The sequence below is a fragment of the Pan paniscus genome, chromosome 5 (assembly GCF_029289425.2).
Source record: "Pan paniscus chromosome 5, NHGRI_mPanPan1-v2.0_pri, whole genome shotgun sequence".
Taxonomy (NCBI): domain Eukaryota; kingdom Metazoa; phylum Chordata; class Mammalia; order Primates; family Hominidae; genus Pan; species Pan paniscus.
Genome location: NC_073254.2, coordinates 122,075,979 through 122,094,789, shown reverse-complemented (window position 1 = coordinate 122,094,789; position 18,811 = coordinate 122,075,979). Strand labels below are relative to the sequence as shown.

Here is an 18,811-nt window from a genome sequence, read left to right as displayed (position 1 = left end):
ATTTCACAAAATATAATATTTTGTTATGTAATGAATGACATAAGACAATTTAGAGCAATAGTTCCATGCATTATCATTAGTTGGTAACATAAAAACTCTTTTGGTTTGTGTTTTATTGTAACAACAAAAATTGTTTTAAATTTAAACTGAAAAAAGTAACATTTACCTTTTCCAATTGAGCGTTTTTTTTGGATTTGTATAAAAATTCTCCCACTGCCACAAAAACTGAAAGCACCAAGCCGGCTGCCAGAACAATGAAGATGCCACCAATATTCTGAACCCCCAGGGCACTGGCCTCTTTGCTCTCCTCTTCTGGGCAACCATTGCCCCTCCACCATTTCTCCTTCATCATATGCAGTTTGCCTTCCTCTTGCAGCTGAAGAATTGCTATGGTAATTTTGTCTCGATATGGAGAACCTAAGAAAGGAGAGGTTATGTTAAGTATTTCAAGGGACCTGAAATTTCATAATTAAAGGTTAGCAAGATGAGAGGAGGGCAGAGATTTTTCAAAATGCTTCAAAGTGTGCCAGTGTTTTTTCAGAAGAGAAAAACAACTGGAAAAAAGACATAGACGTTTAACAAGATCATTAAAACGGATAGCCTTGCTAGATATTGAGGAATTAAATGAATTTTGTTTTAAGAAAGAATATGTCTCTTAAAAGGTGGACTCAGCTTACAGCATTGTAAAACAGTAAGAAAGAATCCACAAAGGAAAACGGATAGAGTGCAAAGATGTTTCCTTCATATCTACAATTTATTCTACATTGAAACCAGAGCACTGATAAAACAGCTATCTCTATTTTTAGACCAGAAAAGTTGTGAAAAATTGGTGTTTCCCAAGATTAAATGCAGTAATTTAAGGGAATAATTACTAATAAGCTGTATTCAATGGTATCTTTTACTTAGCAGATAATGGGCAGTCACTAGTATCTGTTACGTGATGTGCATAACAGAAGTCACAGGTTGTATGGACTTAGATAATTTAAAAATCATTATGGCGATTTAATTTATAAATCACGGGGCGTACAGCCTCATATTGTAAACATTTGGGGCGTTGTTCCTTTGTCAGTTTATTTTTTAGGAGACAATGTTTTATTTTGTTTTTTTTTCCAGTGGAGGCAACAATATAAATAAAACGTATTGTTTATGCTAATGGAGGTACATACTCATCTGCATTAGATATTACATGATAAGTAATATCTGCTAATTCATTGACCAGAAACATATAAAAATATTGAAGCACATGCATTTTTCTACATCTGTTCCAAGGGATTGGTTTTATTCCTTTCCCCCACCCAGAAATAGCCTGCTTCTAAAGTGTGATCTTTTTCCTAAGACACTATACTGCACATTCCATTTTTTGTGTACAAATTCACCCATAGTGTTTTCCTGCTTCCAGAAAAATATTAAACATTTCAGCTTGTATTCAACATTGCCTGTAATTTTGTTTTGATTTGAATGTGTCCACATCTATACATCTCTTTTAGTGAGAGTAGGCAATGTAAAAGTAGAAAGATGAGAACCATAGCATGTAAGTAACCTGTTGAAAAAGTTGGACAAATGAAGATCTACCAAACTCAACTGAAGAGTTGTTTAACATCATCTTTTCTCTACTTAGAAGCTGTAGAAGTTTATGGCTTCTCTACATTTTTTACAACCTTCCTAAATGGGGCATTGCCCATTCCTATAATTAGAACTCAAATATTTTATTTTCATTATGCAATAATTCTTAAGTATATTAGGGGAATTTCTGCTTCTCAGTTTCTCCCCTGTGCTCTTCTTAAAATACTAATCTAACACGAAGGTGCAGTGTAAATTCTGCCCCTTAACCACTTCAGATTTCAATATATTAGCCCAACTTATACTACTTTCTGTCTTGATCACTCACTGGGCATTCAGCCTAGGTTCCCTGGTATTATTATTTACCTGTTGAGATATGGTCTATTTTCCTAAATACATTACAAGCTTTTTTGTATGGAGGCTATCTATTATCTGTCTGTCTGTCCAATCAGTCCATCCATCCATTTATCCATCCATCCATCCATCTAACACATATAGAAAGATGCATGTGCTTCATTATTTTTATATGTTTCTGGTCAACAAATTAACAAAAATATCACTTATGTAATACCTAATGCAGATGAATATCTACATCCATTAGCATAAACACTAAAGAACACTAAAGAAACATCCATCCATCTGAATTCTCAATCATTTTTCAAATCATAGGCTCTCAGCAAATGTTTGCATATTCTGAGGAGCATAATAACTGACTAAAAGCATTTTAACATAATGTAAGAGCAATAACATGGTGCTTGAGTCTCTGTGATATGTAATAAAACACCATAAACTAAGGTCATTTTGCTTGACTATTCAGTATTTATTAATTTGCTATATCTAGCATGGTGCCAGTTGAAAGATCAATTTTATTCTGATAATGATATATTTTCCCTGCAAAATAAATGCTTACTTAATGGGGAAGAGTATCTCCATTTTAAACAGAATGATAGTTTATCAAATTTCTTTGAATTAGAAACAGTATATGCAACGAATCTTGTGTTGATAGTGTTTGTGAAAATGGCCACACCTGGTTAACAAAAAGTTGTAATTTCTTTTCTTTGTGTGTGTGTGTGTGTGTGTGTGTGTTGTTGTTGTTGTTTGTCTTTGTAGACAGAGTCTCGCTCTTTCACCCAGGCTGGAGTGCAGTGGTGGGATCTTGGCCCACTGCAACCTCTGCCTCCCAGGCTCAAGTGATTGTCCTGCCTCAGCATCCTGAGTAGCTGGGATGACAGGTGGCCGCCACCCCATCTGTATTTTTAGTACAGAGGGGGTTTCACCATGTTGCCCAGCTGGTCTTGACCTCCTGAGCTCAAGAAATCCACCTGCCCTGTAAAGTGCTGGGATTACAGGCATGAGCCAAGGTGCCCAGACTGTAATTTCTTTTATATAAATATAATTATAAGCAAGATTTGTGAAGGGTGATTACTTGGAAAGTAGACTTTCAAATATAGAAAATTCTTAATCCACTGAAGTATTTATTTTGTGAGAGCTCATTTCTCATTTTGAGAACTATTGAAAGAATATAATATTATTGCCAACTCACTATATGCACCAACTGCACTGGGATGTCTATTCCAGTATCTTCAAACACTATATTCTCCATTACATTCTCAAGAACAAAATAAGACACAAATAAACAAAAGCAACCTACTTTTCAGCAAGTGAGACACCGCTTGACTTTTCGCCAGCTGAACTTCCTATTTCCAGCATTGATTGTGAATATACAAATTTCCCATTGCTAGCAAACCTCAGCACACTTGCTTTTATGAATATAGGAATGTTTAAATGATATTTGATTTGAATCAAATGTACAAAGTTAATGGGCTTCTTATTAAGGTTTTAAACAAGATGAAATAATATAAGGAATATAATCAATGCCAATAAATCAATGACATGTTTTACTTGTCCTTCCATCATTGATCTAGTTTAAGTATTTTTTAAAAGGACAAGTAATTAAAAATGAATTATTACTTATTTGATACATAATTTGATGCTCCTTTGGAAGTATTTCTACAAATACGCCAGCTGAAGTCAAATGTGGACTGAAATTTCAGCTAGATGAAAAATCTCAAGGACACATTGAGACCAAAGAACGAAAGAATCTTCCATTCTCCCTGTGACATGAACAGCCATGCACTTAGCTCTAATGAAGTGAACACTCATTAATTATGTAGATAGAGACAGTTCCTCCCAAGTCCAAACTCCCACATGAATCTGTACGTTGGCAAACAAAGAACTGATGTTGCTGAATATCAACTGAGAGAAGCTCAGGAGTCACACTGTAAGGTCACCTTCAAGAAATATGTATATGTTTTCAAGAGGCCTCTAACTTTAATTAGAAAACACTAAGGAAATTATAAATGTGTCTATTAGAACATGCATCATTGTAACTTAGAGTCAATTTTCAAACTGTTAGGAGGACAGACAACCATAAATGAGTGGAGGAAGGTAGACAAAAATATCTGGAAAACTGCAACACTCAAAATAGACAGATGGCCTTCAGTTGCAGTTTTACTAAAACCTTGTGAGACTATATGGTCACAGGGTGACCATATATTTTCATTTTTTTGTCAGATCATATGAAATATTTTGTCTAAAATTCACACATTTAAAACATTGACAAATAAATTATTTTAAAAAATTCAGGATAAACCAAACACTTTTAAAGCCAAATTAGGCCTTGAATCTTCATTTCAATCTCTAATCTTTGGTTCTTTCTATATCGCTGCTCTCAGTGGGACTTTCTTTGATAATTTAAACAAATTCTCCATATTCACAGTAAGGAACTCTTATGTTTGTAAATTATCTTTTTACAAGTTGCCAAAAGATCGCTTTTACCAAGTAAAAAAAAGTCCTAGCTTGCAGAGAGTGAAAGGAAGGAAGGAAGGAAGGAAGGAAAGAAGGAAGGGAGGGAGGGAGGGAAGCAGGCAGTCATAGTACATACAGTTATTACATAGTGAAACCTCTTCATATGTCAGATGTATAAGACCTGATGCTCCAAATGAGCCCTCAAAGGAGGTATAGAGGCAGTTTCAAGTGACATACAATGACAGCGTATGGATGGGCACATAAAAACTACAAATGTATCTATCCAGAACTTCCTCAACAATAGAGTTATTGTCTCTAAATGTCCCTTTTACGTTAAACTTTAATCAAATATTTTTATGTAATATTGTGATTTCATGAGAATCTCTCCCAAGACATAGATTAAAACTCCTTAAGAGATTAAACTGTGATTATTATAAACAGTGAACACAAATCTCACCAAATATTTCAGAGCTAACTTGCTGGGTTTATTAAATTGAGTTATTCTTATCTTTCTTCTTTATTTCTTTCCTTGCTTCCTTCCTTCCTTCTGTCCTCCCTCCCTCCCTTCCTCCTTTTCTCCCTCTACCCTCCTTTTCTCCCTCCCTACTTTTTCATTCCTCTGTGTTCCCTTTTTTCTTTTTCTTTTTTTGCCTTTCCTGTACTCTCTTTTTATTTCTTATTCCGTTTTTTTTTTTTTTTTTTTTTAGACCGAGTTTTGCTCTTGTCGCCCAGGCGCTGGAGTGCAGTGGTGCCATCTTGGCTCACTGCAACCTCCGCCTCCCAGTTTCAAGTGATTCTCCTACCTCAGCCTCCCGAGCAGCTAGGATTACAGGCACCCTACGCCCAGCTAATTTTTGTATTTTTAGTGGAGACGGGGTTTCATCGCGTTGGCCAGGATGGTCTCAATCTCTTGACCTCGTGATCCACCCGCCTTGGCCTCCCAAAGTGCTGGGATTACAGGCCTGAGCCACCGTGCTGGGGCCCTGTATTCTTTTGTTCCCTTCCCCTTCCTTCCCTAACTTCCACTTCCCTCCTGTGCTCTTCTCTCCCTTCCCCCTCTATCATTCTTTCCCTTCCCCCTCTATCATTCTTTCCCTTCCCCCTTTTTTCCTTCTTCCTTTCTTTCCTCTCTATCATTCTAGGAACCTTACTTGTAGAATGAAATGTGCACATAGTTCTAAATACTTAATTTTAAAGTTTAAGTCTATTATATACAATATATTGATTTATTTCTTCTATTGCTCTTTTACTACCCTGTACAAACTCTCAATTTTACATGCCAACATTTTTCTCTTTATCTTATTTCATTACGTCTAGATAATATAGGACTAATAAAGTAAATGCAGTCAGCATTTCTTTTAATTCTGAGGGAGGCTTATTTATTGATAAATAACTTTTCTTTAAAGGTTGCACAGCAAATTGTCCAATAATGAATATACTGAAATCACATTATCCTATATTTAAAAATATATCCTGAAATCAATGTATCTTATATTTAACATGCTGAAATTGCATTATCTTACATTCTGGAAACCTCTCATTCAGCCTTTCAAATGTTTCTTTACTTTCAAATCAAGCTTCTGTATGCTTTAATCAATTACAAGGGTCAGAAACAAAATCATTCTTGCTTTTTATAATATATCTCCTTCTAAAACTCTTTACAACAGTATTTCCCAAACTGGCTATTCCCACATGCACTTCTGTTTTTGGTAAATGTACATCTGTTTGATTTGTAAAGGATTACTTGTACAAATAATCTTGATTAATACTACATATCAAATATATCTCATGCAAATTCACATTATACATTAGCAAAGTAAAGGCTTCCATCTATCAAAGGATAGAACAGAAAAAATTAAATAAAACTTGTTTATAATGTTTAAATTTATTGTCGGGGAAGAATTTTTCCCTCTCGCTTATTAATGTCCCCATAAATTCTTTTCTTTTAAATTCAATTTGTATGGCTTTAGAAACAATAATTACTATTAATACTTATTATAAAGTAAGATAACCTTAGATAACAATTACTATTGTTATTACATGTGTTCTCTCTGTCGAAAATATGTTGCCCCTTCATTAGATTTTTCTGTCTGACCCTATGTACTCTCCTTTCTGCCTTTGAACTTACATACTGTGAACTCACAGCTTACCAATTTGTATTTTTTGTAGGTTCCCTTTTTCATCTATTGCTCCATATGCTTCATAAGAATTCACAGCACACTGCTTGTATTAAAACACAGTTCCACAACTGGCTTTGAAGTCTATTTGCAAGATAATTTTGTGGGACAAGAGTTATAAGAACTCTTTAAATATAGCTGTATACTAAAATTGATGAAACCAATTTTTGAAAAAAATAATAAAAATATGCTTTTTGTTCTTCCTTAATAGAACCCAAATCCTTCATACATTTTGTTAAAAGTCTAAAGGGCTTACTGGGTATTGCTTTTTTTTCATATGACATATCCTCTCTGGCCACCTCCTAAAGGACATTTGTTTCTTTTATTTTATATTCATTAGTTATTCAGATATTATAATTATATTATATTACATGCTGTATATGACCTAGCATTAGGTAGTGGTTTGGTACTAGTTGCTCGCTTTGGTTCTGGGAAAATATTTTTATGAAGTAGACTACTAATAATATTACATTTCCTCTAGCTTGTCATTACTCCAATACATTATGTCTTTTTTGTTACAGCTATTCTAACTAGTGTGAGGTGATATGTCACTGTGGTTTTAATTTGCATTTCCCCAATGATTAACAATGGTGAATTTTTTTTCATATATCTGTTAGCCATTTGTATGTTTTCTTTTGAGAAATGTCTATTCAGGTCCCTTACTCATTTAAATAATTTTTTCTTGCTATTCAGTTGTCTGAGTTCTTAATATAGTTTTGATTTAACACCTTATTGAGTGTGTGGCTTGCAAATATTTTCTCACAATCTCTAGGTTGTCTCTTTGCACTATTCTTTTTTTCCTTCCTTTGCAGAAGCTTTTAGTTTGATGTAATCCCATTTGTCTATTTTTGCTTTTGTTGCCTGCACTTTTGGGTTCAAATCTAAAAAAATATTGCCCAACTCAATGTTGTATAGTTTTTGCCCTATGTTTTCTTCTAGTACTTCTACGATTTCTGACCTTACTTTTAATTCTTTAATGCATTTTGAGTTGATTTTTGTATGTGGTGTGAGAAAAAGACCAAATTACGTCTTCTGCTTGTGGATATCCAGTTTTCTCAACGCCGTTGATTGAAGAACTGTTTTTTTCCACTGGGTGTTCTTGATCGTTTTGACAATTGACCATACATGTGTGGGTTCATTTCTGCACCCTCCATACAGTTCCACTGGTCAATATGTCTATTTTTTTCTTGGGAGGGGGGCCGTACCATGCTATTTTGATTACTATTGATTTGCAGTGTAATTTGAAATCAGATATTGTGATGCCTCTAGCTTTATTTTATTTTATTTTGCTCATTATTGCCTTGAGTATTAGGCCTTTTTGTAATTTCACATAATCTCTAAGATTGCTTTTCTATTATTTTTTATGAGAAATTACAATGGAAGTTTAAGAGAGTTTACATTAAAACTGTAGATAGCTTTGGGTAGGAAGAAATATTTTTTTTCTTTTTTCTTTGAGATGGAGTCTTGATCTGCCACCCAGGCTGGGGTGCACTGGCATGATCTTGGCTCACTGCAACCTCTGCCTCCTGGGTTAAAGCAATTCTCCTGTCTCAGCCTCCTGAGTAGCTGGGATTACAGGCTCACACCACCATGCCCAGCTAATTTTTTGTATTTTTAGTAGAGATGGGGTTTCACCATGTTGGCCAGGCTGGTCTCGAACTCCTGACCTTGTGATCCACCCAGCTTGGCCTCCCAAAGTACTGAGATTACAGGCACAAGCAACCGAACCTGGCCAGGAAGAAAATTTTTAACAATATTAATTCTTCCAATCTATGAACATAGATATCTTTCTACTTATTGTGTCTTCAATCTCTTTCAGTAATGCTTTAGAGTTTTCAGTTTAATGCCTTCTTTTTCTTTCTGATTTTGAGTTGCCTCTCTTTTTGCCCTTAGCCTAGTAAAAGGTTTGTCTATTTTGTTTATTTTTTTAAAGAAGTGACTATTGGGTTTTTTTCCTATGGTTTTTCTATTCTCTGTTTGATGTATTTCTGTTCTGATCTTTATTATTTACTTCTGCTAACTTTAGGGTTTAGTTTGTTCTTCCTTTTCTAGCTCCTTGAGGCATAATGTCAGGCTATTTGGGATCTTCGTTCTTTTTAAGTAGAGGCATTTGTTGCTATAAAGTTCCCTTAGAGAACTGCTTTTGCTGCATTCTGCAGGTTTTGATATATTATGTTTCTACTGTCATTTGTTTCAATATATTTTTTAACACTCCTTTTGATTTTTTATTTGACCTACTAGTTGTTCAGGAGCATGTTGTTTAATTTCTACATACTTGTTAATTTTCCAAGATTTCTCTTGTTATTGATTTCCAGTTTCATACTGTTGTGGTCAGAAACAATACTATACATAATTTCAACCTTTTTGAATTTGTTAAGATTTGTTTCATGGCCTAAACTATGCCCTGTCTTGGAGAATGGTACATGGACAGTTGAGAAGAAAGCACATTCTACTGTTCTTGAATGGAAAGTTCTATATATGTTTGTTAGGTTCATTCCATATAAAGTTTTAATAGTCCATTTGCACACTGCTATAAAGAACCACTCGAGACTGGGAAATTTATGAAGAAAAGAGTTTTAATTGACTCATAGTTCTGAAGGCTTCACAGGAAGCATGACTGGGAGGCCTCAGGAAACTTACAATCATGGAAGAAGACTAAGGGGGAAGCAAGGACCTTCTTCACATGGTGGCAGTGGGTGCAGGTTGTGGGGAGAAGTGTCACACTTTTTAACCATCAGATCTCGTGAGCACTCACTCACTATCACAAGAAGAGCATGGGGGAAATCAGCCCCCATGATCCAATTAATTCCCACCATGTCCCTCCTTAAAATGTGGGGATTACAATTCTACATGAGATTTGGGTGGGGACAGAGCAAAACAATATCAAAAGTGCAGTTCAAGCCCAGTATTTTCTTGTTAATTTGCTGTCTGGTTGATTTACCTATTAATAAAAGTGGGGTATTGGTGCCTTTTACTATTATTTTAATTTCTTTTTTCAGTCCATTAATATTTGCTTTATATATTCAGGTGAATCAATATTTGGTGCATATATATTTACAATTATTATGTCCTCTTATTTCCTCCTTTATCATTAAATAATGACCTTCTTTGTCTCCTATAAATGTTTTTCACTTGAACTCTAAGTATAGCCATCCCTGCTGACTTTTGGTTACCATGTGCATGGAATACATTTTCCATCACTTCACTTTCAGTTATGAATACTCTTAAAGCTAAAAAGAATCTCTTATATGCAACATGTAATTTGATCTTTTTAAAAATACATGCAGCCACTGTATGTATTTTGATGGAAGAATTAATTTACATTCAAGGTTATTATTGATAGGTAACAACTTACTCTTGCAATTTTTATTCATTGCTTTTTAAATAAAGCATTATTTTAATTTGCATTTCTTTTATGACATATGATATGGAGCATCTTGTCATATGCTCTCTTGGTATGTGTGTATTTCCTTTGATGAGGTGTCTGTTAAGATCTTTGGACCATTTTTTAGTGGGGTTGTTTATTATGATTGTGTTTTAAAAGTTCTTTGCATTATTAGATAATTATTTATTAGGTATGTCTTTAGTACATTTTTTTTCTTCTCTTGATACCAGATGATTTTTAACCTCTCTTCTCTCATTTCTACATGAACAGTGTCATTTATAGTTGGCTAAATTCTTCCATGGCCCTGACATCTTGTACCTCATCCTATCCTCTAAATCTAGAAGAAATGAACAAAATGGATTTGAGATGCTCTCACTATCATTTTCCTTTTCTATGTACACCTTTCCAAAACTGGAATGTAGATGGAAAGAGAAGAGAGAGAAGTAAGAAAAAGGTAGCAAAAGTAAAAGAAGAGTTATCATTCTTACGCCTGTTATCAAATAGAAGTAATCTTTTTTGCTTACCTTTCCTGAAGACAAATTTATTATAGTTTCATCTGTCACATAATTCTGTAACACATTACCCTGTTTATTTGTAAAAACTTGCTAAATGTTATGTAGTCTTTGTTACACTGAGAACTCTAGCAGGGCAGGGGTCATGGTTATATTGTTCACCATTATATACTTAGGATCTCACAGCTACGCTAAGTAATATTTATGTACTTAACAATTAATAGTGAGACAGTATGGGTAAAAATTGATTCATTAATGGTCCTTGCCATTAGGACACTCATATTATCATCTTAATGTAGAAAAAGATACTTTAAAAATTGTAATATTATATACCAAATACTATATAGGAATATCTGAAAATGTGCTATGGTTCCAAAAGAGAGAGATCATATATATTTCTGTGGCAGCCTAGGAAAAGTGTGTAAAGAGATGAAAAGGTCAGCATAAGAAATTTATTTGGATGAGAGAATTCAACCAGAAAATTGGAGGAAGAGTGAAAAAAGGTCAACTCAGGCAGAAGGAAACCCAACTTGTTTGTATTGTTATCAGGTTAGATGTAGGGAAGAGGGGATAAATTCAGAAAGGAAATGATATGGTTTGGCTCTGTGTCCCCACCCAAATCTCATTTTGAATTGTTCTCCCATAATTCCCATGTATTGTGGGAGGGAGCCAGTGGGAGATAATTGAATCATGTGGGTGGTTCCCCATACTGTTCTCGTGGTAGTGAATAAGTCTCACGAGATCTTTGATGGTTTCATCAAGAGTTTCTGCTTTTGCATTTTTCTCATTTTTCTCTTGCTGCCAGCATGTAATAAGTCTTTCACCTCCCGCCATAAATCTGAGGCCTCCCCAATCGTGTGGAAATGTAAGTCCAATTAAACCTCTTTTTATCCCGTCTTGGGTATGTCTTTATCAGCAGCATGAAAACAGACTAATACAGGAATCTTAAGATAGGTAAAAGAAAGGGATTGCATGACATTGTTAGGAGTTAGTATTTTATCTGATAGCTCGAGAGCACCACTAGAAAATTTTCAGCAAGGTACTGATTGAACAGATACACAATGTGAAAAGATTATTAGGTATCAGAAAGATTGGTTCACTTTTATCTGACACCATTTGGTGATTAAAATGTTATGGATTGATATATTTTTAAAGATGAAATTACTCTTTTTGTATGCTTATCATTTTTGCTCATGAATTTCTTATACTTCTATAAAATTAAGGCCTTTCAATGGTATTCCTCTGTATGAGCCCATTTTCATGCTGCTGATAAAGATATACCTGAGACTGTGAAGAAAAATAGGCTTAATGGCCTCACAGCTCTATGTGGTTAGGGAGGCCTCACAATCACAGAGGAAAGTGAAAAGCACTTTTTACATGGTGGTGGCAAGAGAGAATGTGAAAGAAAGAAGTAAAAGTGAAAACTCCTTATAAAACCATCAGATCAGGATGTGGAGAAAAGGAAACCCTTGCATACTCTTGGTGGGAATGTGAATTAGTGCAACCATCATGGGAAACAGTGTGGAGGCTGCTCAGAAAACTAAAAGTAAAATTAGCATATGATCCCTCAATTTTACTTCTATGTATTTACTCAAAAGATTTGAAATCAGTTTGTCAAAGAGATGTGCACATTCCATTACTCATTGCAGCACTTTTCACAATAGCCAAGTTATAGGATCAACCTTATATTTATAATGGATCAGAGAATAAAGAAAATGCAGTACATATACACACAATGGAATACTATTCAGCCCTAAAAAATAAATAATGAAATTCTGTCATTTGCGACAACCTAGATGAAGCAAGAGAAGAGAATATTATGCTAAATGAAAGAAGCCAGGCACAAAAAGACGGATATCACATATTCTCACTGACATGTGGGATCTAACACATTTGAACTGATAGAAACAGAAAGCAGAGGCTGGAGGGTTGAGAGAAATGGGGAGATGATGGTCAAAGGGTAAAAAATCTCAGACAAGAGGAACAGGGTCTTTTTAAATCTATTGCACAACATGGTGAATATAATTAGTAACAGTGTACTGTACATTTCAAAAATTCTAATGGAGTAAATTTCAAATGTTCACACCATAAAAAGATAAGTATCTGAGGTGATTGATATGCTAATTAGTTTAATCATTCCTTATTGTATTCATAAATCACAATGTCGCTTTTATGTCATAAATATACACATTATAAATGTTTAGTTTAAAAAATTTTTTTAAATAATATAAACGCATTCTAATTGAAGGAATATTTATAGAATATGCAGCAAAATATTCAGGTACCTAAGATCATAAAGGGAGATGCTTATATATGGCATATAAAATGTATCAATGAAGAATTCAAATTATAGAGTATATGTATTAGACAGTTGCCTTTTATTAATATTCTGTATATCCTCTAACTAACTTGTGAAAAAGAAAATGTTATCAACCTGTAATGAAACAGCCAACTATTTTTACTGGTTCTGACATATTTCATATATATTAGTTAAAAGTGACTGGTGAAATGGATTTGCTGTCATATTTCTTGAGTATTAAACCATGAAACTCTGACACTAAGTATGAAAATAGAAATAATTTTATCCTATAAACCCTACCTTTCTTATGATTTTGCCATCAGCAATCATTAGAATAGTGTTAGGAATGGTTATGTCAGCAATGATTTCCTTACTATTATGCTTTTTTCCAAATCTAATGTAAAATTCCAAGGAAAGAATTATAAGAGTTGGACCATTTTATATTAAATCGTTATCCTGATTAATCATTAAGAACCCTAAAATTGGAAGAAAAAAATATATTTTTTTCAAGACAGTGAACTACCCATCCTTTAAGTATTGCTGAAGTCCCTTTTGCAATTTGGTCTGTCTGCTTTGGTCTCACTAAGCTCCAGCTATCTAAGTCCCTGCACTAATAACAGGCATTTGTTTATGTCCAATATTGCATTCTCTATTTTATGTCAAATTTGTTTTTCCTTATCTGTCTTCTAAAAAAGAAAGATGATTTATGTTTATATTTTATGTTCATTATTTTACAGAGCTAAGCAGGAAAGAAAGAGTAATGAAATTCTTGTAGATTGGTCAAATGTAAAGAAAATATACAGGCCTTTAGAGATGATTTTTCTCCTAGTATATCTTGAGCTCTGTTTACTAAAAAGATTGTTTACTAAACATGTCTTTAGAGATGATACTTCTCCTAATACATTTTGAGCTCTGTTACTAAAAGTTCAAGACATGTTTGGAAATGGAAAACCATTTTGCTTGTTCAGATAATGCCTTATGATAGGAATTTTCTTAACTTTATATAGTAGATATCAATCACTTTCTTCCCACAAAATGATAGTTATCTAATTACAATATACTGATTGGCTGATGGTAAAATCCCAGGTAGGTTTCATTAGAAACAGGTTTCCAGCTGGTTAACAGTGGGTCATACTAATACTCTGCTTTCTCGGCTATATATTTAATATCCCTAAACATACAAAGACAAGACAGTTCTAAAAATGTATAAATAGAGACCACTAACATATTCTTTCAATTATTAGAGAACATTTCTTCAAAACTCTTTTTCAAAATTTTCTAAAACCTCGTATTAGAAGTGATCAAAACATTTCTTTAAAATTCTTTATGCTATCTATTCTGATTCAAGTACTAAAAATATAATATGCTCAATCTTTCTTTATCACAATCCAATTATGTGAACATGGTTATATCTGCTTATACATGAGGACACTAAGTGTAATAGGGACTCAGTAACTTCTTCAGGTTTCATCCAGGTGAAACTAAAATTTGCACACAAGTCATCTGACTACAAAGGCCAAAGACTCCATGCAACATGCTACGAATATGTCTGTCACATGAGGGTCAGCAAATGCAAAGCATTTGGGTTTGGTATTTAGAACAAACATTTGACTAGCTTTTTTCTAATAAGAGTGACTCCTCATTGATCTTACCCACCTCTGCTAACCCAAGGACAACTATCTGACATAGTCTGACAGTCTGTGGCTAACTGATCTAAAGTAAAATTGGAAGCCATGGTCTTGGACTAATAAGTAAATGAATTAAATGATCCAATCTTTGTGTATAAAATCTGTCAGAACTCTGTTTTATGAGAATTATCCATTTCTACATTGTTTGGGTACCATTTGGTCAACATTTACAATATTAATCACGGCTGTTCACAGTGGTGCTCACAATTCATCAAATTCCCTGTTGAAGGCTCCTAGACTGTAGCATGCAGCCTGTTAATGATGTCTGTGGAGCAGGTATAACTTACTGAGATTCTTATGTTTTCAGTGACATATAATCTAGACTTAACAAATATGCCAGGAATGTACAGCTTGAACAGGTGTAATTTGAGTTTATTTGTTTAATTCAGTCTCTGAAAATTATTAGATCTAGATTTAGCCCTGCAAAATCACTTCAAATATTAAAATTGTGCTGCTTATGCAAAGGGAAAATAGAATGCATTTTAATGGAAGGGTTGACCTGCAGAAAGATGAATAATTTGCATCAATTTTTGTGCATTATGTTAAACTAATGAAGACAAATGTATTCATTCACTTCAGTAAAGCTGAAAAACTGAAGGTTGGCAATTTTATGCATCTATAATGATGAATATTTCAGTACTTATTATATGATAAATTGAGAATTTTAGAAATGGATGGTGAATAAAACAGGGAACGACATTCTTCTCATACTGATTTCTATTTTTACAAACATTGGCATCTGCCTCAAACAAACAACGTACCTCCACTGGTACCAATTCTACATCTCTTACCTCACTAAATAATGAGAAATTTAAAAATAAAGAGTGAATCTTAAGCATTTAACATTAGAAAATAGAAGTAAAAAAAGGAAATTTCATTTGGTTTATATGTCAAAGTAGTGCACTTCTACCATAAAAACTCAATAATATAACCTATTGTTACATTTTTTTACTTTAGGCTAATTATGGGTAAGCACATTATAATTTGATAAAAGTTACTTGAGGATTATTAATAGTACTACTGCTTTTTGATATTCATAGATAATATTGTTTTAAAGCATTAGCTTGTAAAGGTAACATTAAAGTCAATTACTAAATAAAATATACCCTAATATTTGTAATTAAATCAACCAGTAAATACGAGAGAAATAAAATGTATATAACAAACAGCTTTGTGTATGGCTAACATTATTTTTAAATTTAATCTTCATATTAAAGGGCATTGTAAATATGTCCACTTTATCTTTACATTCTTCATGTATAGTGTGTATTTCAGTAATTCTGTATTATATGACTAATTCATTTTGGGTTTTGTTCACAGAAATAGTTACTCACTGACTGTTAAATAATTATACACTCACTGACTGGAATTCACTATTGATTTAACCCCACAAGTAAAATAGAAACAACTGAAATTATAGAAAATTACATTATCAATAATATGCACAAATATGAGCACAATTCCCTCCATCCCTTTTTCAGCTGCCACATACATTGCTTGTTGTTAAAGTTGTGAGGAACTAATACATGAAAGAAAGAGGTCACTAACTCATTGCTAAACATAGAAATCATCTTAATGAGACCCTTCAGTCATTTGATAATATTTCTACCAAATTGCATAAAGCAAAGCAAAATAATACCAACTGGCCCTAATGGAATTTTTTCTAGACTGCTGCTTTCCTACCAGCTCACGGACTGCTGAGTCTGCCTAGTCCTCAAAGTGCAATATGCACTCAATATTTGAAAAAGAGAAACCAAGAAGGCTTTTAAGTACAGGCAGTCAGGAGAGAAGCAATGCAGCCAAAAATGCTATTAAGGAGGAGAAATGTTCCCAGTTCAGATAAATAGATTATCACCTATGGTGAAATAAGAGACAAGACGGCACCTGCTCACACAATTTAGACATTCCTTAATGAAACAACTGCTATGATTTTGCTCCTTGCTTTTAACTCACTCACTCCGAGCCTTTAAAAATATTGTTTTGAATGAAATAAGAAGTTCAGTTAACTTACCAAGTAAGGTCTCCTGCAACTTCAAAAATCTACCACACAGTAAATGCCACATTAAAATAACGTTGCTGCAGTCAGGAAAACTATGAAGGAATTTAATGTCACTCCAAACTTAATTAAACCTGCTTAAGCTTATTTAGCATTTACTTTCACATCATTGTTGATTGCTCCACTAAGGTATTTTTGTGTAAACAGAGCTTCCTTAATTAAATAGCTTATTCTGAGTCATTCAGCGATCTCACAGCACACTTTGGGCAGTAATGATCACACTCAGAGTGATGAATGGTGATGGGGAGGCCCCTAAATAAATCAATTAGAAGGAGGCATGGCAGGCTAAGAAGATAATATATGAATTTGGGGGAATATGCACAATTTTTAGCCAGAGGTGGATATATGCACAATTTTTAATTTTTTTTCTGATTTCCCACTCAAAAAGACTCATAATATTTCCCGTTTTAATCTCCTCATCAAACCACATAGGCTTTCTTGAAAATACCTCAAAATCTGAGCAATAATAAAAGCAAAGAAAAGGAAGTTCCCCTCTTTGATCACATATAGGATATTACTAAAGGTGAAATTTTCACTATGGATTATAGCTCCTGAATATATAAATTAAAAAGCCTGGGGAACTTCTGGAAGTAATCTGAGTTTTTCAGAACCTTAGTCCATATTGCTCTGCTTTGAATATAGCTATTCTCATTAACTCTTGCTGAGAAAGAGCAAGAACCTCAAGGAATATTTTTCACACCTTAATGAATTCCTTTTTTTTGTTTGTTTATAATTAAGTACAATTTTTAAAGTAAGTAAGTAAATATATTAACACACTATTATCATTTTCAGTATGCTTCAGCAATGGTAACATAAAAGGCAAATGCTAATTTCCCAGTTGAGAAATGCAGATTATGATAGTGGCTGAAACAATGAACAGCAAAAGAGAGACAAATATCTCTGCCCTTATCCAGACAATGGAAACCGGGAGAGAGTGATAGCAATATATGAGTCTCATCCAGACGATGCAAACCCGGAGAAAATGGTAGTAATATATGAGTCTCACTCCTTTCAGAAATGATACTAAAACATGTGTTTGTTTATTTCAGCTCTTCCCAAATGAAACTATAGGAAAATGGCAGCCTAACAGACCCCTGCTTCCACCTCTCATAACTACTTTAAGAGTGTGCCTGATTTTTTGAATGCATTCTAAGACATCAGCTAACCATATTTCTCCATGTAGTCTAGCCTAACTTAGACGAAACTCTGAGAATCTATCAAGCACATTATTTGCCAAATTATTTAGCATTTAAATGGACCTGAGATATACAATCCTCTTCTTTTACTAGTTTAAAAAATTAAAGTTAGAGGCCATAAATTTCAAGTTACTTGTCCAAGAGCACAGTAGTGACAAGAATAAGTTCAGAATATCAGTGTGCAGAATACTGCATGATGCTATTCATAGCACATTATCAGCCTCTTCTTTTAAGAGTATATGATTTTTCCTAGGAAAAAACATATTTCAAAAATTATCAAAGAAGTTGTGCATCACAAATTCCAAATAACTGGTGCATTAACTCATGAAGTTTCTGGGTTCAGTATGTATTTCTTATTGAGGGAAAGAACCATAACTGACCTAACTATGCAGAATGCCAAGATTTGAGCACTCCCATCACACAGAGCTAGGGCAATAAACCAAAGTCTTACTGGCGATAAAAGTATAATTTAACACATTTTGAGAAGTAAAAAAATGTTTCTCAGCAATATAATTGTGAAAACGCAATCATTTTAATACATTTATAGTATATTAATTGCCCAATTTTGAATTTGTACATAATATTGGAATAACAGGGACAAAGCTTGAGGAAGCCTTTCCCTGGTGCAGGTAATAAAGGGGGTATATTTTCTGTGGAGAATTTAAAAACAGTGGCATCCAGTATCATTATGCACTGGGAAGTCTAAAACATGTAAAATATAAAATATTCCTCCTCCAAAATATCTTTTGTTGGTCTAAGTTCTAAACAATTATTGTTGAGTTTTAACAACTGAGCTTTTATTGACTTTTTCAAATTAGCAAATATTTATATTTAATTCTTTAATAAGTATTGTATTCTACCTGGAAATAAAATTGGACAATTCCAATTATACCATTAACCCCTCAATTATGTGGACTCAGCTACACTTGCCTATTTTGGGAGTAAGAACTCGTTTGTTTTTTTTCATTTCAATAATGACTGCACAATTATTCTTTATTATGACTCTACTACATAAATGCAAGAATTAGTATCTCAAAATTTTGTCAAAACTAATTCGAGCTTTTTTTTAAACCATAATACATTTCAGATGATTTTCCAAATGTAATATTATTTATTTAGTATTAAATTTT

General features: G+C 33.6%; 1 protein-coding gene across 10 annotated transcripts in view; it reads right to left on the bottom strand.

The window, feature by feature from the left end:
* The window catches only part of GRIK2 (glutamate ionotropic receptor kainate type subunit 2), a 1,183,164-nt gene that overhangs the window by 14,379 nt on the left and 1,149,974 nt on the right, over positions 1–18,811 (bottom strand). For all 10 annotated transcript variants that reach the window (XM_034962599.3, XM_063605422.1, XM_063605420.1 and 7 more), the window contains one exon: positions 167–417. In XM_034962599.3, coding sequence (XP_034818490.1) covers positions 167–417 — 251 coding nt within the window. The remainder of the gene's footprint in view (positions 1–166; positions 418–18,811) is intronic.